A 22,755-nucleotide genomic window follows, 5' to 3' on the forward strand; every position below is an offset into this window, starting at 1 on the left:
CCATTGTTTCACTTAATATAAGGAAAACTTGGGCAGCTGCCTGGTTGGAAAGAGAGGTCTGATGGGACACCTGAAGGTGACGACATAGTTGATGGTAGGCCAGCCGATAACAAATGAATTCTCAGGACTCATCTTTTTCTCTGTTACTTCACTGAGACAGGTGCCAGTCCACACTTCACTCAGATGCACTTGCTTTTTGAACTTCAGGCTGGAGGAGGACCTGTAATTCAAATTATGGATTTCTTAGGTCATATTCTAATATCTAGACCCCCAGTGTTTGGTCATGCCACCTTACAGTCAGCAGCAACATTAACAACCCTCCAAAACCAAATGTCTGGGTATGTGGAGGCACTATAAGAAAGTTTTGCAAGTGGATTTTGTGGTTGATGGCTCCAGTCTGACAGCTATGGTTGGGGCAACATGATTCACTAGAGCTACAGGCAGGTGACTATTTGAGGTAATTATCATCTCTACTGTCTTTCTAATGATTGAAGTCACCTAAGCTCTTCATATATACAATACATGAAACTGTGGCAGAAACAGCAAGACCAAGAATCAATTTTCTGTGCTTACTGCCTCCTGCCCTTCTGCAATTTCTCCAAGAAATCTCAGGAGGAAAAAGGTAAAAACAATTAGATAATCTTCTCCTTCAGGAAAATGGAGTGAAACATTAATACTAGGAGGAATTTCTCAACATGAAAGGAGGGGACACAACATTTTAGAACCATATTTGTTAAAGAAGAGTTATTTTGATGCCTACTCCAAAAATAGTGCAGAGCTAAGCTTCAACAGCATGCACTAGCAAGAATGAGCAAGTGCAAATTCCTCTTACTTGGACTTGGCGATGATCAGCATATCACTGAACAAGATCAAATGTCTCTCCTGACTCTGCAAGCCCACAGTTAGCTGTACTCGCTCATCCAGAATGAAAGTGGAACCTGGGTTGCTAAAGATCCCACTTGGCAGTCCATTGTCTGAATGGGAAGAAGAGAGTGTAGTTTCCCTGGAGAAGGGGGAAAAAAAAAAAAAAAAAAAAAAAAAAAAAGATTTTATCAGCAGCTTTTCTTGAAAGGCTTTGTGATGGAACTGGTGACTATTTTGGAACAAATTGTTAGCGCAGCACTTCTCCCATCACTCCCCTACTACCTTCAGTTATGAACTGCATTTGCCTGCCTCTGCCCAATTAATTTTACCAGTCTCAAACAGATGGAAAACTGCCTAGATGTCTACACCAAATCTGGGTAGGTCAAGATGTTCACTTATACTTTTTGAGTCATTTCTCACTCAAAACACTTATTTCCTGCAAATGCATGTGAGCTGTGACTGGAAGTAAACATGGAAAACCCAAGGCAGTCCCTGGCTTTCAGTGCTTCTCAGCCTGGCATGGGGAGAGAATGCTAGTGGAGACTTCCTTTTTCATTTCTGTCCATGTTTCCCATCTGTACTGAACTGCTTGTCAATGCAAGGGCTGTAGCAAAAAGAAAATGAACTGCATGTACTCCACTATTTCCAGCCATCTGATTCTGGTTTACATGGCTGTTACCCAACACCTCATTTCTTCTGCAATTGATTTAGATGCTGACCATTTCCCACCCCCACCCCCCCAAAAACAAACAAACAACACAACCACCACAAAAAAAAAAAAAAAAAAAACACACCACCACAACAGTAATTGCTGCATGTTGATTGCAGCCAGCAAGCAGTCATTGGGATTGAACCAGATCCTTTTCCTATGCTCTCCACAAGTGGAAAAACTCCAGTGTGCTTATATCCTTGCTCACATCTCAACACTTTCCTGAGCACACCCAGAGGGGTACAGTCCTGCCAAGCTGTGCCCTGCTCCCTGGCTGTCATTGGCAGTGTTGGCAATAAAACAGGTCCCACACCGTCCTGGGTCTACCCTCACTCTACTAGTGGGATTGTGCTAAACAAACAAGCAAAAGTCATTTGCTGAGTCTTGTTAATAGACTGTGTTTGTGTACTTGATCATATCTGAACTTGCTAACCTCACAGAAATAGTCCTAGATTTTCATGAAGACAGAAGGAAATAAAGATCCTCCTGTCTACACAGACAAAAAAGGGCACCTTCTCTGCAGGCAAGCTTGCACATGAAAGAGATACTCTCCTTCCTCCCAGATGCAGCTCCCAACCCCCTCCCACTCCCAGGTGAATCAACACAGCCTAATCTTAAATCTTGCCCTTCCGATGGCAGTCCAGCATGCAGAGCAGGAGACAGAGAGTTCTCCTGTGGAGTGCCCATATGGTGGCTGGGCAGGGATGTGCATGGCAGAATGCCAGGATACTCACAGGATGGATCTGCCAGTACTGATATGTGAGGCAGAAAGCCATGGCAGCACGTGTCCTGTTCTGCCTCCCTGAGGTATCCTCTTCCCACACCACCTGCCCAGAATACTCTTTCCCCACAGCTGCCTGTTCTCCTGATAAGGCTGGTGCAGCCTTCCTCTCCCTAGAGCAGCTCCTTCCAGACCTGCTCAGTTATGAACTATTTACAGTACTTTCCCCATTAATTTAAACCAAACCACAGACTTTCACTGCAGCCTGGGCTGAGGGGATTGGTACCACTGTGCTCTTTGCCAAATCCGTGTAAGTTCACAGAACATAGCCAGGCCCATATGGGGCATCTCTACACTGAAGTTCTCTTTCCAGCGCCTCTCAGTTGTGCTTCTCACCCACAGCCATGCACCACTGAACAGAGGTGGCCCTCATGTACTGCTCTGCATCGGGCATCTTCTGCTTGTCTGTGACATCAGTTTAATTTCTTAGGGCACCTCTGTTCAGCTTCTCATACCACTGCCTACTGTGGATTTGATGTTTAGTCTGCATCTATGCATCTGGTAGCTAAATAGCTTGCTGAGCTCGGTCAGAATGGCACAGGAAGCTTGGCTCTTTTGCAGTCAGGAAGAAAGTGGGGAATAATGCTTTTTTTTTTTTTTTTTTTAACTGTTTGATAGTGTAGATGACATGTGCACATACTCAAAGATCTTTCAGATCTATCCATAAACAAGTTGTCCTTGACACTGCTCAATGAATTTGAAAAACAGCTTTGTTTCAGCCTGCATAGGCAGAGAAGTGGGGAAAAAAAAGGAGTCAGAGAGGTATTATCCCTACCTGGAATGGTGTTTTGACTTGCCAAGAGCTTTAGTAATGGCAGAAGGTGTAGATCGCCTTCTTTGGATGATGGGCTTCATCTTCTGTAAGAGAAAAATAAGTTGCAGTTAGTTTGGCCGCCTTGGAAGCAGATCTGCTCACTGGACTTTGGAGTTCTCTTTTTTTCTAGTCAACACTTATCAAACCCCAATACTGCAAGCCATGATCTGAAACACTTCGCTTCCTTACTAAAATACTTGCCAGCTCTCACATATACGAGGGACACTTCAAACTTTCCTAACTTGGAACATTTCCAGTTTTCACAGCCAACATTCAAAGTAATGACATGAAATTAGGTGAAGAGAAAAACCATGGCCTTAGGATCAGGAAAACCTAACGTTCTTACCTAGCAGACTGTGGGAGGAAATGGAAATCTCATTTAAAACTGGACTGAACAACGCTATGGAGAGTATTTAATGCTATAGGGAGCCATATTTTATGGGCTGAAGGAATGGATGACATTACTTAGATTTCTCTATTTCTTCACTTTCCATGATATCCAGATCCAGCAGTTGGACTGTTAACGTGTCCCTCTCCTTGTAACCTCAAGATTACAAGGAGACCTCCTTGTAACCTCAAGATTACAAGGAGACCTCCTTGTAACCTCTCAAAAGCACTATCCACAGTCTTCCATGACAGTGAGGAGATTGCAAAGGTGAGACTTGTGACTTAGACATGATAATCACCCATGTTAACACCTACATATGAAGGCCATAGGTCTCATTTGCTCCAGAGTGAGGAGAGAGAGAAAACCTGCTTGGCAAGAAAGATGCCAGATTTTAGCATGGGAGGCAAATACTTACCTCAGTGGCTCATACTTCATAAGCATGGCAAAATCCATCCCCTGGCTCAAATTTAAATTCAGCATTTATCTGTGTAAAAGCTTTAAGTATTAGGAGGTTAAGAGCATTCTGAGAATTACTGATCTTTTGAATTCATTCCATATTTTGATATGTTCAATCTTAAGCATAAAATAAACTAGGATTGCTGATTGAAGAGATGTCCTAGGGAGAAAGCCTGTTCGTTAACTACATGTTTTTCAAACTGTGCTGAATGCAGAAGTAGTTATTGCAGTAGTATCGTCTCTGAGTACTTTACACTATAAGAGTGCACTTACATTAACTTCGCTAACATGACACTCTTGCAACGTTAGAGGAAGGTATAACCCCCCATTTCATTGATGGAAAGGATTGATGGAAACCAAAATGACTGCAGTGAAGTTGGGTGCCCAACGTTCAGCACATTGGAAGCACACTCTCTGCTCATTTTTTGCTACAGCTACAAGGGCTCAGCACATCTACAAATCTGTCTCCTAGCATTAATGTGAAAATTTAGAAAATTAAGAGCAGGTCACTAGTGATCACTTCAAAAGATGGTGCAATTTATTCTCTACAGTTCAGAATGGAAATCTGTGGCAGAGGCAGGGGTGGAATACAGCTGCCAGGGAAGGTGCGCGCTTACTTGTGCCCCATTCCATTTACAAGACACTTCCTGTCTTGAGTGACAAAAGATCAAAGAATTCCACAGGCAAGAGCTTTCTACAGCACAGGCTGCTGATTAATACCTGACCTGGTCTGTCTGAGCCTTCCAAAACACAGATGGACTTGTGAAAAGCAGTGTATAGTCATGTACCCCACTCCAACTTTGGTTTACAAGAGCAACTTGATTAGGTCATTTCCTAACGTATGAATGCTCAGCTTTGTGACATCAGTAATGTTCTCCAAGTAATTTCTTTCTGTATGAGTATATAAGTAGACAGAGGGACAGCAGTTTCTCCTTCATTTCCTGGTATGACCTTGCCAAGCAACGTTCTTTTTTTGGAAGTTTCACAGAAAGAACTAAATAAAAATAACATCAACTCAAAAACATCTGTTTTTTTAAAAAAAGAGAATCTGCACTGAAAAGGAAGATCTACTTTTTCTAGGTGCCTTAGTAGGATTAAACGTTCCTACAAAACATAGCACAGCAAAGGGTCAGTCAGGCAACATCTTAGGGTGTGGTTGCTTGGTAGAAACACCCGAGTAGTTGTCAGCTGCAAAGGTCACTTGAATAAATCAAGTAGACCTGCAGGAAGATCTCATGCCTGCTTGGGCCAGGGGCACTGTTGTAACAGCTTCAATGGTGTTGTAATAAAACCATGCAAGTGACCGTGTCTTCTGTTACAAAGGATCACATGGTACCTACTGACCTCACTGTACATAAAGCAATCATTTTGGCTACCTACTAATCTTCTCTGCAGAGTAAAGAGGTAAGGGGTACCAACTACATACATGATATGAGTTAAACGTAGGAAGACATTTTCCCCAGAATAAGTTTCACAGGATATATCAGAGTCAGGATTTACTACACAGGTGATAAAGAATAAGTCCACGTGGATTTCTTCTTTTGACCACCAGGAATGATTTCAGACTGTATCTGAATGTTGTCAGCATTGCCCTCCAAGAAGCCTTGAAGCCTTGCCTTTCTCCAGAGGAAGAGTAGAGGAGTCATGCCCTGTTCTGCCTTTCATTTCAGTAGCCACATATGGTAAAATTGTTGCTCACTTTTCTTCTTCTGTTTGGAAGAGCATAGCTGTGTACTCCACCTCAAGTAATTTTGTTTCGCTATTTAATGTAAACAGCATTTCTTTAAGAAACTACTAGACAAGAAAGAGTCTCCTAGCTCTCCAGGTGTCCTTTCAGTGCCACGTGAAAAACAGTAACAATAGAGGGCTGACCAGTTCAATACACCAAAAGTGTGACCAAAGCAACAGAGAAGCAAACGTGCTGACATCAGCCTGTAAGCTCAAGTCACAAACAGGGGATCAGATCAATGTATTTTTAACACCAAAACAATTCAAATCAACATATGAAGAAAAGGAGCTGAGACAACATCCTCTGCCAGTCCTCAGCCTTCACACTAGGAGAAATAATTTGAAATGCAACGTAAAAGCTTTCATCAGTCCCACAATAGGAGAAAATGAGCTCACCTTTTCCTTTAAGTGTACTGGGGGCCAATAATTTACTAACAGACACATGAACACTTCAGTGGCCATTCCTGAAACAAATCCAAAGCACAGTGCTGCACCAGCCAGATCCTCCTTTTGCTCCCTTGCTCTTTATGGGACAGGCAGCTCCAGCACCTGCCTCCCCTCCCACTATATGGACAAAACATGGTGAAGACTTCGTCCCACACAGAAGCTCTCTGGAGCAGCCACAGCCTCTTCACCCCCCAGAACCACTGGTGCTTGGAGACAACTCCTTAGCATGGAGGGCTCCTGGGTGCCATGCAGCATTGCACAGCATTTCCACAAAGCATTGTTTTCAGATGAAGAAAACACTTTGCTGCACCCCACAGCATCAGAGCCAGGGAGTGCTTTTGCTGGAAGTCAGCTCTGCTCACATTAACCAGGCACTTGAATTAGAGAATCCTCAGAGGGACACAGCAGAATCTCTCTCTCCCCCTCTTCCCCCCCCCCCCCCTTTTTTTAAATTTATTTATTTTATTTTATTTTTACCATGGAAACAGATAGTCGTTTACTCAACATACTTGAAAGTGCTTGAACGCCTGCAACACTCCAGACCCTGTTTGTGTATTACACATCTCTGAGCTGCCAATTTTAGCTGTGTATTTCTTGGCACTAGGAAAGTTGAGCCTAATGCCCCTCATTCCAAACCCATGTAAGGCCTACAGTATCAATTCTGGTGGCTAGCACAAGCAGATTCCCCCCCCCCCTCCCATTGACCTCTGTACTTGAATATTATTTTTCAGATAATTAAGTTGAGAGGGAGCTGAAAAGTAATGACACCTACTTAGCACAGGTTGGATCTCCCCTCTCTCAATAGTTGGTTGAAGTCTGTAACATCTGTGGCAGTGTGTAATGCTACAAATGTGATGGAAAGTATAGCAATAACAATGGAGTGGCAAAGTCTTCAGCTGTAATAAATGAGAACAAGTCCAAACACAGCAGCCATGAAGAAAGACAGACAGACAGACAGAAAAGAAAGACAGAAAAGAAAAAAAAAAAACCTGCTCACCTTTAGAAGACATCAAGTGGGCAGGGATCTCCAGGAGGATACCCGCAGCTCCACTGCCAACCCTTAAATGAGGTCTGGGAAGGGGTCGATCCTGGCCCCACCCCTTCCATCCCTCAGGTACATTGTCTGCACCTGAGCTCCCCTGGGCTGGCCCTGCCTTCCCATCAGGTGCTCCATCACTACTTCAGTCTGTGACTTAGCATTTCCGCTATACACTGGAATGATGCTATCTGGTATAGTTCATATTTGAAAATGAAAATGGTTTTTTTTAAGTTCAATTATTCTGCAGAACATAAATTGCAATATTTATTTCATAAGCAATGACACATTTTCAAAAATGTCATATATTTTCTGTGACCACAGCAGCTGGTGCAAGTTGGTAAGACTACTTCACTCTGCCAACAGCAGCAAGAAGCTGCCTCATCAGATTCATCTCCATCAGCCAGTGAAAAGCAATAGGGAAAGACATCTCTCTTGCTTACAAGCTGCTGGTGCTGTGGAAGACTGTAAGTTATGATGGCATGGATGTGAGATTCTGCTTCTAGATCAGGAGTGGGAGATAGACAGAGAAGGTGATGTTTGGCTTGGCCACATGCAAGCCCGTGACTGCCCAGGTGCAGGTCCATCTGTGTGGTAAGATGTGATAGATATAGATTTGGTGTTCAAGAAACATTTAGATGTCATATTAAGGAACATAATTTAGTGGGGAAATAGTAGTAGTAGGTGGTCAGTTGGACTAGATGATCATGGAGATCTCTTCCAACCTTGGTGATTTTATGATCCTATGGCAAAACTTCTGCAGTGCTAGTGACCACGGAGCAGGGTGGGTGAGCTGGCACAAAACAAGGATGTTTTCCAAAAGAGACCTGTCTGGTAAAAAGCTTGAAGATCCTTTGTGATAGGAAGAATTCTTTCAGAGCACTCCATTTTACTGCAAGGCTTTTCCAAAGCAGTACCTTCATAAAATTTTAGTTTTCAGTGGATCTGTGTTTCCCAGGGAAAGATTTGTCAGTTAGCATATGTCCACCCCATACACTGAGGCAAGGATGACAGCCATTCACTTCCTTTCTTGGACAAGGGAAGCACTGTGCACTGATTTTACTAGTACTGAATCTTGTTAGAGGAGGACATAATCTAAAAATTAATGTGTGGCTCTAGATCCAGGACATGCACTCATCAGAATCTCTGTTGTGAAGAAGTCCATCTGCCCAATAACCTCTGAATTCAATTTAATCATCACCCCTTCTGTTCCTTCATACCTGGCTGGTTAATGAGCTCCTACACTGACTCTGTTGCTATCACAAGCAGAATTTAAAAAAAAAAAAATTGAAGCTGCATTTCATTACAAACCATTGTATGGAATTTAGACCAGCTTTATTGTTCTGGCTTACCTGTGTTCAGGGGCATTAAAAGTAGTATGATCAAATATAGGGAGAGAGTTAATTTAGGTGTGTATGGGAACATTAGGTCACAACCTGAAGCAGTGATTGAGCCCCTGGTGAAGGGGAGCAGCCAGGCCTTGGAGCACACGTAGAAGCTCCCTAGACCTCACTCAAGGGTTGGCTACCACAAGGGAAGGATCTCTACTTACAGATCCTCTCCTCTGGAGTATTTGGAGAGCCCTCATCATCAGAAAGGGGTTAAGCAATTCTTTCTTTACAGGATTATGAACTTTATCTTTCTTAGGCAATTTAAAACTGGTTTAAAGCAGTTATATCTGCTAATACCTTTCTCAACAAGGTCTACCCCTACTTCCATCATACTGATGTTTCACCGTGAGCCCTTTGCATGCTGTTGAATGGAGAAAAAGGATTGCAAACCCTCCAAGATGTCACTAGTATGGCTGCAGGCACCTAGCTTACACTTCCAAGGGAAATTTGCTTCTCTCTGACCTTTTACTTTCTGTTACTTTTTAGTATGGAAAACTTGGCTCTTAGAATCTTGGCTCTCTCTGAAACTTCACTCTCTCAACGTCATACACTGATGATGGTTAAAGGAAATCATATACTTTTAAAATACATATATATTTGTTCATAAATGTGGACTCTGAGCAAACTCCATGCTGACACTTAGATCAGTTAGGCAGGCTTATGTTGTTGAAGACACTGCCAGAGACAGCAGACATCAATCACAAAGTCTTTGATCACTCGGAGTATCACGGACTTTTCAGAGCTAATAATGCTAATATTATTCTCATTCTTGCATGGATCTCATGAAATAATCTTTTCCTGTGGATACACAGTATTACTATGTTGTGTCAGGGTAGATAGCTATCTCTGCTATTAATCAACTGATCCCAGTAAACGCACATAAAAGCAAAAGTTACTGCAGAAATACAGTACTCAGTAATTTAGCTCTTAGGTAACATTAAAAAAATAACTTAGAAGCCATTTAAGAGTACAGAAACAAGTAACTGATGGTTTGGGTTAGAGTCATGGGAAAAAAATTGCTGCTGCTCTTCCATCCACTTCTGCCTTCTGTTCTGTCTCTTGTTTATGTGACTGTGGGACACTTTTACAAAGTGTCTGTATAACACTGCAGTTGCATTCCAATTTTGAAAACCAACTTAGAGACAGATAGAGAAGGAGAAATTGTTCACTGCTAAAAGGAAATCTGGCATCAGGTTACAAGAATTAAAACAACCAGGCTTGTCATTTCATTATGCTTATTTGCATTCAAAATTAGTGTGGGAAAAAGTGCTTGATTAATAACACTGTAAACGTAATCTCCCTATGATCCTCAGGTCTTTGTAAGACCAGGAGGAACATCATGCAGAACAGTAGCCCACTGGCATGATTCACCAGGCAGAGAGGAAAGGAAAATGAAGCCTTGGGCTAACAGCCATCCTGCACTGCCAGCACTCCCTGCCACTGCAGTTTTTCCACCTTCTCATGCTCTGCACTCATACAAATACTCTGTCCTTCTCTGTTTTCAGCAGCTCTAGGAGTGCCACCAAGTGCTGAGACATTCCATCCCATTTCCCATATGGATGCCACATGGGCACCCCTGCAGTGCATGAGACCTCTGCAGTTGTTCTAGAGACATTCCAGGGCAGGTGGACAGGGGAAGAGAAGCAAACCTGGCCTGAGACTCTGGCACTCCCTTGTGTTTTCTGGCTAATGCTACACTGTTCCAGTCCTTCCTGCTTAGTTTTTCCATATTGCTACATGTCAGGTAAGGACATGCCTGTCTGTCCATTTATAGTTATATTACTTCATCCTAAACAGGGTGAAAATTCAGGGCCAGAAGACAGGAAAACTAGTGCAGCTGTTTCTTTGGGGTGAATTTTGCCAGCAAAGGCATTTGGTATTAACATTTCCTTGCAAATGCTAGGGAGAATCTTTAACTCTTCCGTTACCGTTTTAGCCCTTTGATCCACTTTAGATCCATAGTTAGCCTAATTAATCAGAGAAGAAAATGTAAAATAATGTTGTGTGGCTGCAGCACAGAGATGGAGCAGAGTTTAATGTGAATGCAGAACTAAGAAAACTGTGTGTAAACATTTCTCTCAACTGTTCTGCACAAGTTAACCTTCACATGCAGTTTCACAAATTGCTTCTCTCTCCCTCGATGCAGAAAGCAGCTCCAACTAAACCCAAATATTTCTCAAAATATGCAGAACCTGATGGTACTAAATCAGTTTGCAAGGACACATTTTGAAACATTTCCTTTTCCTTTCAAGAAATGGAGCCCTAATGGTTTATTTTAAAATGCCCCATATAAGGGTGATCAGGAGAAACAATTCTCAGCTGCCAAAGGCTGAGTAGGTTTTCCACCCAGGGGTGACTGGGGATTAGTTTGACTCACACTCATCTGTTCCATCTCATTTTTCCCCTGCTGCCATGGGTTATTTGTGCCTGCAGGGCTTTCCTTCCTCAGAACTGCACAACACTGGCAGTGGATGGCAAAGAAAGAGGATGTCCTGAAAAGCACAGGGAAGACTGATGCCTCATGGAGAGCATCAGAGATCTTCCAGAATGAAGTTACTCCAGGAACCTCTCACCAGGAATGCCTTCTTACCTCTATAGGTCTTAAGAAATCCTCTGCATAACTCTACATGCATATATATATGATCTCCAGCACTGGGCTGTGGTATGCTCTGATTATGAATATAGCAACAAACAATTACAGCTGACTGCTGATAAGACTTATGTGGTAAATCAGTGGGTGCATACTTTTAAAAAGCACTTTAAAACATTTAATGCAAGCTGGTTCTCTGGAGCAGAAGCTTCTATTTTAAAGTAGGATGTATACATAACATTGGGAGGAAGCTTACTGAATTTCACAGTATAAAAATTCATCATCAGGGACGAAGTAAATTAAGAATCAGGATTTCTTTTTTAATGCAAATAAATAGCTTGCTGAGCTGATTTGACAAAATGAAAAACTCTCAGAGGAGTCAAACGTGAGGAACAGAAGAATGTACTACATTTCTTCAGGCCTTCAAAATAACCCCCTTTCTTCCCCTCTCCTGGTTGAAAATTCCTCCTGCTACCATAAAAACAATTAAAAATTCCTGGACTGCTGGGCCTGCCCAGTTACAGAACTACTCCAGTCTCTTCAAAGCAGGGCTGCTGAGCTCAAGTATGCAGGACCAGCCCTTGTTAGGGCCCAGATGATCTACCAGCACCTGAAATGCACAGTACCCACACTCAGCTTGTAATATAGGAAGATAAAAATTGCACAAGGAAGAGAAAATGTTAACTTCGAATTGTAGTGTAATGCTTCAGGTCCATTGAACACATCTCGAATGTTGTGGCATGAATTCTCACTTCTCCCTCTTCCTGCCATTGCACAAGATGCACAGTCAGTGCCAGCTCCCAGGCTTTTAGTGGATGACCAACACATCCCTGATAGAGTGACCAGATGCTCATTGGTGTTATACCTGCCTTGGCTTTTCCTTAGGAATAGAAACAGGTTTACTTCCAAGCCAGCTTCCCTCAGTCTGAATGCAAAAACGTGCATGAACTGTGCTCCCCAGGAAAGGTCCCATGTTCCCACCTTAGGAATGATCAATTCCGTTACAAGCAGAGTGTCAGTGGGAAACCTACTCCTCTTTGACAGGTACTGCCAGTAGTCTTCAGTGCCTGTGAGTTTAAGTACCTACTGCACATTGCAAGTCTGGTGCTTCTCATGTATTTACATTGATTAAATAAATTTATTTGCAGCTTGGCCACAGAAAAGAGCTTGAAAAGAGGCAGCTCTGTGCATCTGGATTTCATTAGAGCTGAACATTAATCCCTTTATGACTTTTAAGCATCCCGCTGGTTCTCCACAGATGCAGGGTTGTTAAATGACATTTTCAGAGCTGGCTGGCTGACAGATGGATTAATCAACAGCACCTCTTCTAGCACACGCACCATGAAAGGCCGTTTCCCCTTTCTCTTGCTTGCCCATCTGCTTGACGATAACTAGAGAGCTAACACACTTATTAGTAATATCTGATATTGAATCCCAACTCAAAACTCATCTTAGCTTTGTCCTGATTTGTAGGATTTAATCCTACAGAATTTTGCAGCTGATGACAGTGAGGTTCCAAACATCATGAACTTCAGAGGATCTGCAAGTCTAAGGTTACACAGGCTGGGCAAACAAAAGCAGACTTTGGCTCCAAAAATTGCACTTCTTTGCCAGCTGTTGGAGTTGCAGGAAAATGTTAGGGATGGAACACTTAAAAAAGCCAAGAGACACATCGCTGAGCAGTTAGGCAAGGCAGGCTGGAGCAGCATCATGCTGGCTGAGCCCATGTAAAAATGAAGGTGTGAAAGAGGAGCCTGAAAACACAGCCTAAAAAGATGCCAGCAGACTGAGAAAGGGAAGAGAAACCAATCACAAAGAGCTCAGAGATCAAATCACCTGGAAGTCAGAGGGTGGTTTGCCAAGTGAGGCTAACAAGAGAAGATGCACATTCTTACAGCCTTGCTATGAACCAATGCAAGTTAAGCTGTGAAGCCTTAAAAAACATACCTCCAGCTTATGGACACCAGAAAAGATAGAAACGGAAAAGCAGTAGAATGGAACTTCTCCCATTTAAGCCCCTTACATGAAGCTGTCGTAATTATCCCATGGGAGCAACTTCTGCAAGCTACTGCAGAAAGTCATAGGTGAGCCAATGAGAGGATGTGATTAAGACAGAAAACACCTTCCTTCCACTGAAGTCAACCGTCAATACCAGTGCTTTGCAGGGACCTGGATTTGTAAAAAGGTAAAGGACCCATGGGGATGCAGAGGTCTCACCCACTGGCAATGAGGAGTGTGAGCAGTCATGGGCTTCTCTGAGATGTTACTCTCTGTGCCTCTATTTATGGCACAACCCAAAGGAGCTGGCAGTGGGAAACTCTGAGAAATGTTCTATTTAAAGACTATTTTCCTGATTCATACATCATTCCTTGCCTGTGTTTTTCCCAGTGTTTCTTTTTTACTTCTGCCTTAACTTCTACAGTAACAAGCGTCAAATCAGTATCAGCTGAAACACTACATAGGCACACTACATGGCACAGAAGATCCCAAAGGCTTTCTAATCTGTCCCTTACACCTTGTTCCCATCACTTGGGTTTAACATAAGTTTAAGCATCTCCAGTCCTGTGCATTTTCATGGGTCTTTGATAGCGTCTATCACATTATATATATATGCATCTATTTTGAGGAAACCAGAACAGATAAGTTTTCACTGGCATCATTGTCAGTTACTGCCGGCATCCTTACTTTTTCAAGCAGAAAATTGTCCTGAGCTGCCTCCTTTGCTTTCCTTGTGCAAGAACATACACAAAACTCTTTTGTTCATAAATTTCCCAATTAATGCTGCAGGCAACATCAAAACCAAACCAAATGAAGTTTTTCAACAGGAGTTAAGAAAAATAAATTTTAAATCATAAAAACATCCTGCTTTTCTTCAGTTTCTCCCTCGTGTGCCACAGGCTGGACTCCACCCTACCTGTTTTCAGGGGGGCTCACTATGAGCACCAAGTTTTGGAAACTTCCACATAATTATCTGCCCTACCATTTGCTCTCAAGGGAACATGAGAAGGGGCAGCACTAAAGAGAACAGGAAAGAGGGGTTGACTGCTTGTGCCCATGCACACCCTTCCCTGTTCCAGTCCTTCCCACAGCTCTAACACCCCTCAGGAGAAAATGCCAGGAAGAGGAATCAGTGTGGGGGTTTTGTTTGTTTGTTTTAAATCACAGCAACTGCATCACATGCTGCAGTGCCATTCTCTGGCCGAAATGGAGAAGGTGCTGTTAAGCAGACTTTCTATATGCCGTACAAGGTGTGAGTGATCTTGAAAAAGACACTTTCCCTGACAAGTCAAAGAATATCCTAAGGAGATGCCAGGTCAGTGAGCAAAAGCACATGGTGGGGTAGGGAGCTGGTGAGGCTGGATTTCCATGTTTTATTGAGAAAATGACCACGCAGATTGGGTGTGGACCACACGTTGGTAACTCCTTGAGATGACTTCTGCAATCACCTTCCAGCCAAGGATACAGGATGTCACCTGCACAGCGATGTCGGACAGGCGGTACAGCACTGCCCATCCCAAAGGAGGCTGTGTGCTCGCTCAAGGTGTGCTACTGTGTTTGAAGCAGAAGACTCTAAAGAAGTCAATTTTTTTAAACCTATAAACTCTAATCGTTGTTTTCCTCTTGAAAGGGACCTATATTAAATGTTAAAACATCGCTAGAGGGTGTTAAATAAATAGGCTTCCCAATCAGTCTAACTGTACAGGCAGTGAGATCTTGGAGAAAATTGTTTCATTACAAACCTAGCTGGGATGAGAGGGGTTAAAACATCTGTGCAGCCTCCTGACTGCTTTCTTCCTTATTCCTCAAAGGGAATGTTCCTCTTTAAGTGTGTCCTGGAATGCACCAGCCCAGGAGCCCACAGAATGCACCCAGAAACTTCCCTGCAGCGGGGCATGAGTTGTGCCAGGTCTCAGCAAGTAGAAGGGGCAACTATCTCATGGCAGAGAACACTGCCATTAATATAAAGCTCATCAAATATCAGTGGCTAACTTTAGCTTAAAACCATGCTGGACAAACTGATGATCAAGTCTTCGAAGAAAGCCCTGGGACAGCTGCAGTGCAGTGCCTCTGGTGCTGTGTGCATCCCAGGGAGCACAGCTCACATAGGAGCTCTGCATTATGCTGAAGCAGAATCCTACAGTCCTGCTCTCCAGCTGGGTGAGCTCACAGCCTGATGTGACACTGAGGCAGAGTGGCCCTTGCTTTCCAAATCTACAGGTAATGCAACACTTTGGGTTACACAGAATGCATCGGCCAAGGGTCCCATTAGGAAAAGGAATGCTAAGGGATGTTCTGAAGGTAGAAGACAGGAAAGACATGAGAAAAACAGACATCTGTGTCTTAACAGCTCTGGCTACGGCTTGTAGGTAAAAGCTGCAAGCATCTCTAGAACAGGCAGCAAAAGGTACAATAACACATTACTCCAGATTGTAAGGATCTTTCTAAGTCTCTGGTTGCAAGCACCCTCCAGCCCTTGGCAAGCACTATTAATATTACAGCCAGCTGCAGTTTTTTTTTTTTTTTTAATTGAACTTAATATTTATTCCATTGGAAACTGCCTCCAAAGAAAATTGCTCCACTCAACTACTGTTTGTTTTGGATGATTTTTTTTTTTTTTTTGAAAATTTCAAATTGGCATTTTGAGTAACATTTACAGTTTTCCTTTATTTTCCATTATTTCACACTAAAACGACATTTAATTGCTCACCCCACTGCCTTAAAAAAATCACCAAAGGCAACACCAAAGGCAAATGCTGCTGCTCAGCATCTCCCCCACCAGTGCGCTCTGCTTTTTTCCCAGTGCCACATGCTCTTCAGCCCAGAGAACACTGTAGTTTCTGTTGGCGAGTCTAAAAATATGGGGCAGTGACAAAAGGGCTGTTTTGCCCATCACGGCGTGCTGACATGTATGCAGTGACTGCACTTGAGATCTCCTAGAAGAAGAGGTAAAAGCACTGTGATTCTGCCACCAGAAAAAGCCCACTATGCAAACCTGTCTCGAGAAAAACGCTCTCAAAATTCCGTACTGCAGGAACTCTGTGTATTCATTCCTGACCCACTCCAAAGCCAGGCGGATCCCCTACTCCAAACAAACAGGCATACCTACACCGCGAGGTCTCCCATCTCCCCCGTCCCTCTTGCAGCCGGGCCCGGCGGCAGTTCCCCCCCAGCACGCGTCCAACCCCGGCACCTCCTCGTCCGGCTCTGAACTTCCCGCCGCTCCTGGGACACCGCCCCTGAACTGCAGCGACGTCTGGGGGAGGACGTAGGGTTCCCCCGACACAGGCAGCATTACGAGGCGATGTGCCCCTGAAATGGAGCCACGCCGGAGCTAGACCCCAGCTCCGCGCAGAGCAGCCGCCCCGGGAGAGCCAGCGGGGACACGCCGCCCCGAAGCGCACCCTGGCGGGGAGGGCAGTGCTGCGGTACTTGCCTGGCTCCGCGCGGAGCCCGCGGCGCAGCTCGGAGCGCTGCGGTCGAGTCATACCCGCGGCCGGGGCTCGGCGCCCCGCATGGTGCACGGCGGCGGCGGCGGGCGGACGCGGAACACCGGTGCCGCGCGGCGCTGCGAACGGGGCAGCTCCGTCCGGTGCGGGCTCTGCTGGGCATTGGCGGGGCGGGCCGGGAGGGAGACAGGGAGGGGAGAGGAGGGGCCAGGCGGCGACACCCCCCAACCCGACATGGGGCGGCTGCTACGGGCGGGGTACTCTGGCTGCTGCGCTCTGGTCTCGTCCAGTGGGGAGGAACGCGGACAGAACGAACCCCCGGCCCACTCCGGAGGGACGGAAAACTGGAATGAATGCCCCATCTCCTCCTACTCATCCTTCCCGGGTGTGAGCGTCCAGGGGAACAGCCCGGTCTGTACTGGCGCAGTATCAGCCCCATCCAGCAGTGTCCGCCGGCACTTCCAGCTCGACGCCCTCCCAAGAAACTCAGTGTGGTACAGCGAAGTGGAAACATACACACGGGGTGGGGTTGGAGGAGGGACATACTCCACATTCATCCTGGTTAGGATGAACCCACTTCTCTTCGTGTTCACCTTAGTCCTCTTTCTTTGCCCAAAGCATTGCCGAAAATAATAACTAAAAAAAAAAAAAAAAAAAAAAAAAAAGGACATGGAACAAAGTTGTGTTGGGGAAAACGGCAGGATCTGCTTTCAGAAATATGCATTTCTGTGCAGGGTTTAAGCACAACTTGTTGCAGGCTGGAAAAGTACAAAGCGAAGTGAACTTGGCATAGAAGGAGACCCAACAGTTTGTCTCACTACCAATAGCAGTGCAGAGCCTCATTTTCAACAGTACGTATTGCTCAAGAGTGGATTCAAGGACTAAATATGAAGAAGGAGCTACCCAAAAAATCACTCTGGTAGACAATTTTTGTGGGCAGACTGAGCAGATGAGCCAAGAACTGCTGGGGCCATAGACAGTTACATTCTTGTTCTAAAAAGCAGCTTACCTTGGAAGTCAGGGCACATGAGCACAAAGGCATGAAAACAACTTCATGAGGTATCACCACTTTCTTCCTTCACTCCCACCTCCAGATCTCAGCCCAGCTGTCAGAAATGGCCTTGCCCACCTGATTTTTCCATCTTCTACCTTCAGTCAGCTTCTTGCTTCGCCTATGCCTGTGTGTATCATTCCTTATATCGGTTTCCACAGGTGCAATGTTGCTATCTCATCATGAGAAATGCTTGCTTACCTTCCTTCCTATATTTGTTTGACCTCTCCCTTGATCTTTCTTCAAGGAAACCAGTTAATTACAATTGTGCTAATAGATTTTATCATTGTAATGTTTGTTGTAACCACAATGTGTTAGGCTGCCATTCTTTGAAAGAGACCATTAAGCAAAGACTTCAGCTTCACTGACAGCTAAGTAAAGCCTAAGTAGGCACTAATTCAGTTGTTTCTCCAAGATTTTTAAAGATTCTGTCACAGGAATGTTTTGCAGTCATGAACAGAGTGGGGAAGTACATAAATGCCTGCAGCAGGCAGTCCAGACTCCTTTCCATCTTCCATAACTGGTGCTGCTTCAAGGGGGATCTGCCTGGGTGGCTACCTCACAGGCTGAAGTATCCAGAGCTGTTCATCACTGAGAAGACATGAGAAGCAATGGGGGACAAATTTCTCCTCCCCCATCCTTTTTTTTTTTTTTTTTTTTTTTAATAGGAAGTTCTGTTTAATAAGCTTTCTAATTTGCACAGTGGGGAAATTATGTCTCTGTGGGGAAGTCTATTTGTGTAGGGAAAAAAGCCACTCAAGAGGCTATTCCAAGGTAAACACATACTGAGGGTGGGTGCTTTCATAGTTCTGTTGCTTTGGGAAACATCTGTACTACAAAATCCTCTCTGAAGATGTGCTGAGAGGAACACATTACAGAAGGAATATGTACTCTAATCTATACTAGGCATTTTATCACGTTAAAGTTTCAACCACTCAAGGAAGTATGTGAGGTGTTAAATCTGTTGAACTGGTGAAGAAGTGCACAACATCTGAGTCACACAAACTGTCCTGGAAAATGGAGTGAGTTTTTAAAAAGTAAAAATAAATATGAGGAATGCTTTATTTACCAGCTGGTACACAGCGGTCAGACCTTTATATTTGCTCAATGCATATAAGCTCAGTCTCTAAGCAGCCCTTACAAATATTATTCAGCATAAAATACGTCTGGGGAAAAAAGAAAAAAAAAGTGAAGTAAGGCAGTCAGCTCATGGAGTATTTAAAAAACAAAACAAAACAAACAAACAAAAAAAAAAACCCAAACCGAAACATGTAATCCCTCTCCATCAGATTGCATTCTTATGTGAAATACCTTTGGAGGCAATTCCTCCAAATTTAATGTTGCAAACAACACTAGTGCTGATTAGTGCCTTTCGTTCATATTTTTTTCTGTTAAGTGGATCCACAGTCCTGTTACAGTTCTGCCCGTTATCTTGTTATAACTAAAATGGCACATTCTCTTCTGGATAAAATTTCTTTAGGATTCCTTTCTAAAGTGCTAGTATCGTTTCCCTAATAGAGTAAGTAGAAAAGTTTTCCCTTGTAGATCGAACTTCCCATGACTTTTGAGCTGAATAACGATCTTCATATTAAATAAAAATGTTCTAGAGCCCCTAAGCTTATTACACTCACTGTGGTAGCTTAATGGAGTTCAGCTGTATTTTTTTACTCCCATTGCACAAGCGATGTTTCAGGATATATGTATCATATAGATCAGCAATATGTGAAAGAGAACATTTACCCTAAATTTTCAAGCAGAGAAAATTTAGGGTAAAAGAAAATTCTTCCCTCCCCTTTGCTTCCTGCCAAAAACCATCCATGAACGATCATTTTCTGAGGAGCAGTTAATCTTCATAAGAATGGACTCAGAAGCAGCCTACTGATCTCCCCAGCTGGTTTGTTTTTGTGGTATCATAGCAGCTGTGTATAGGATCAGATATAGATAAAGAAAATATCATGCTAGGATACAAATGCTAAAACGCACTCTCTGAGGAGCGGAATTAGTGATATGGAATTTAGGAAGGTCATCTCTGCTTGAGTTGTCCTCACAGGTGACTTTGTTGCTCCACATCATCATACACCTGCCTCTCTTAATCATTCTGCAATGTTTTTCTTTTGTTTTTTGAATTGTGAATACACATCAAGCATTTTTTAAAGATACAGCTGCTCCAAGGCAGCCAAATTGGCTGCAAGCCTGGGTATTATGGGGAGGAATTCAGGTCTGGAAATCTGACAGCATCGACGTTCTTTAGGTCCCTGGTGTCTTTCAAAGGGTTGCCGGATGTCAGTGCTCCACTGAAACAGCCTTTTCCAGCAGGGAAGCCTGTTTGCAAAAAGATCAAAACCAACTTGTTCCAACCGTAGCTCTCAGTAAGCTTTTAGAGTTATTCATCATTCCCTCTCCTCTGGAATCCCCCCCCCCCAAAAAAAAACACAACCAACAAACAACAAGCAAATAGAAAAAGCTCCACACAAATAACACACACACAAAAACCAACAAAGCAACGGAAAAGCATCACCACCTCTATACCAACTTCCTATTCTTTTTCAAAAGGACATTCAAGATACATTGCTGGAAGTCATTATCCCAAATCACTGTGTTTTAGAAGAATACAAGAGGATTATCACATGGAAACATCTCAAACTGAACCAATTCTATGCGTCTTTCCCCACCTACATCAGAAAATAAAGGACCAGACAAGGGATTCCACTTCAATACAGTTGTTTGCTTTGCTAGTTAAGGAGTTGTTTCAAAACAGAGCGTAGCCCGGTCCTCATCCTCTTTTCAGGAAGGGAGGAGCCTGGAATACCATGGTTTATTGGATGCAGCTGAAAACTACTCCCTGTTGATATCAGACCTCCTGACCCTGCTTCAAGGGGTGAAGTGATCAGGTTGCTGTATGACATGAGCATCTCCAGCAGAGGCAGCCAGCACTGACAAAATTACATTTCTCAACTGATAGAAATAATGGGAAAAAAATCTTTTGTGTTGTTTTTTGATAGTGCAGAGAAGCCTTTTAAAACAGTAGTGCATGTGATCAATAAATAAATTCACTGTGCTTTCTTTTCTACAGTGTTGCAAAAGTACTACTTGACTCATGATTGCATCTGCCATGGTGCTAGCACTGCTGCCTATATTTGTAATAAGCTGATATCCAGCAGCCCTGGTTTCATGTTTACAGAACAAAGGCAGGGATCAGCTAAGAAACTTCTTCCGGTCCAATACTGCACTGTCTGTGAGGTGAAACAGAGGGAAACTCTTCTTTTCCTCGAAGCATTGCGTAATGGGCTGCAACTGGGAGCAGGAAACTGGGTTAGCATGAAGGCCAGCCCATCACATTATTCCTACACAATATCATTTAACATGGCTACTCAGGCTGGATCTTGTTATCAAGCCAAAGGTTGAGCTGACCCCTGATATAGAAGGAATACATCCTATACGCACTGTGTACTCCTCACTCTGATTTACATTGTGTTTTCTTCAGCAGGGCTTGCTGGCATCCTGTTTGCCAGGTTGCTTTCTCTGCTGTAGTTTAATTTGTAGTGGAAAATACCATAAGGATGTCTGTACAATGACAGACTGCTACAGCCTACCGCTCCTGAAACCCCTGCAGGCCTGCAGACCCTGGGGGCACGCTGCCCTGCTTCTTCCTTTCTCCCCATATGGAGACAGAAGCATGATGGTGCCTGTGGTCACCACCTTCCTGCTCTTGAGGGAGGCAGTGATATGTGGGTTTATCTCTGCCTCAGCACACATCGGTCACTGAGCAGGAGTGTCCCACAGGGACCATAGTGCTGGTGTCAGTGGTAGCTGTGATGTGGTTCCTCCATGCTCTTCAGGGGACGCACAGCAGATAAACATTCTCAAGCCCCATGTACTGGCTGCAGTGTCCTAAGCTCCATCTGTGTGCATTTCAGTGGCAATGAAGCCATCCGCAATTTTATCCTATAATCTAAATTTATCACAGAACTGCTCCTTCATCAAATGGACATAAGGGTTCCTACCCACGCCCTCATCAGTTCATGGTGTGTCTTAGAGATTGGCCATTTATGGGAAAATATGTGCTTTTGAGAGTATGAGCTTTTGCTGTGGTAGCACTCTGCCCACGCAGAAAGGGCTGTTCCTCTTGCCAACTTCCAGCCTTGGCCCTGCAAACATGATTTAGCTTTTGGAAAGGAAGAGGCGACCAGCACATCCTGTGAGTTTTTGGGGAGGAATGCACAGCAGCTTGTGAAAATGATTTGCTGTGTGTGTCAAACACAAAGAATGTCAGGCAGGCACAGATCTGAGGACCCCCTGTGGGATCAACCTGTGTTTTCTTTGCAGTCATTGTTGCAGTTTTGAGCAACCACCATCAAATATTAATGACTGTGAGGAACACAATGTTCAGGGGAAAAAAATCCAAAAAAAACCCCACCCTTGAATTACCACTCTTTTCCTTCTACTCTTTGCTACCTTCTAGGATCAGATCCTTCTGAGGTTCTGATTGACTTCCTTCCTTCCTGGTAAGTTAGAGGGATGATATCTGAGATAAGAAGCTGAGAAAGGAATTGGGGCAAAGATGTGCCCACAGGGGATATCTCTGCATTGCTTTTAGCCTTCACATTTAGTGTGACTTCTGTTGATTCACAAACCTGGATTATTTGGTATGCTGGGATTATTAAGTGATAAAATATATTATTCTGTTGCAATTCATATACATTCCTGTTGCATGCCTTAGTAAATGCCACAGGGCCTGAGCTGATATTCTGTAAGCTTCTCAGGGGCAGATTCAGTTCTAGGCAAGAGAAAGGTGGATTTGGTGTAACTTTGGGAATTAAACTCGAGTTAAACATACAAATCCATGGTAAGACAAAGGAGAATTCAGGTTATGAATTTTTTTCTTAGTACAAACCAGGATCAACTGCAGTGCAGCTGATGGAACTGTTTATATCAGTTTTATAGCTTATATAAATGAAGCTTTGGTGATTAAATATGTGTACTACTTAGGGACTCTTGTTCTTAATATTTTTATAATAAAAAAGGTTACAAAAATCAGATTTATTCAACATGG

At 43.6% G+C, this 22,755-nt stretch overlaps 1 protein-coding gene across 3 annotated transcripts in view; it reads right to left on the reverse strand.

Moving 5' to 3' along the window:
* ARHGAP20B (Rho GTPase activating protein 20B) overlaps nucleotides 1–16,812 on the reverse strand; it is a 30,319-nt gene extending 13,507 nt beyond the window's left edge. Inside the window, exons 1-4 of one of the 3 annotated variants that reach the window (XM_420168.8) lie at nucleotides 16,639–16,812; nucleotides 3,130–3,212; nucleotides 833–1,003; nucleotides 71–220 (exon numbers count right to left, since the gene is read on the reverse strand). In XM_420168.8, the coding sequence (XP_420168.4) occupies nucleotides 71–220; nucleotides 833–1,003; nucleotides 3,130–3,209 (401 nt within the window). In that variant the 5' untranslated portion in view covers nucleotides 3,210–3,212; nucleotides 16,639–16,812. Of the gene's footprint in view, nucleotides 1–70; nucleotides 221–832; nucleotides 1,004–3,129; nucleotides 3,213–16,307; nucleotides 16,579–16,638 lie in introns of those variants that run through there. The other 2 variants (XM_025150523.3, XM_046940644.1) reach the window with 2 other exon arrangements.
* Between the last annotated feature and the right edge of the window lie 5,943 nt (nucleotides 16,813–22,755).

This window comes from Gallus gallus, chromosome 4 (genome assembly GCF_016699485.2).
Source record: "Gallus gallus isolate bGalGal1 chromosome 4, bGalGal1.mat.broiler.GRCg7b, whole genome shotgun sequence".
In the NCBI taxonomy this organism is placed as follows: domain Eukaryota; kingdom Metazoa; phylum Chordata; class Aves; order Galliformes; family Phasianidae; genus Gallus; species Gallus gallus.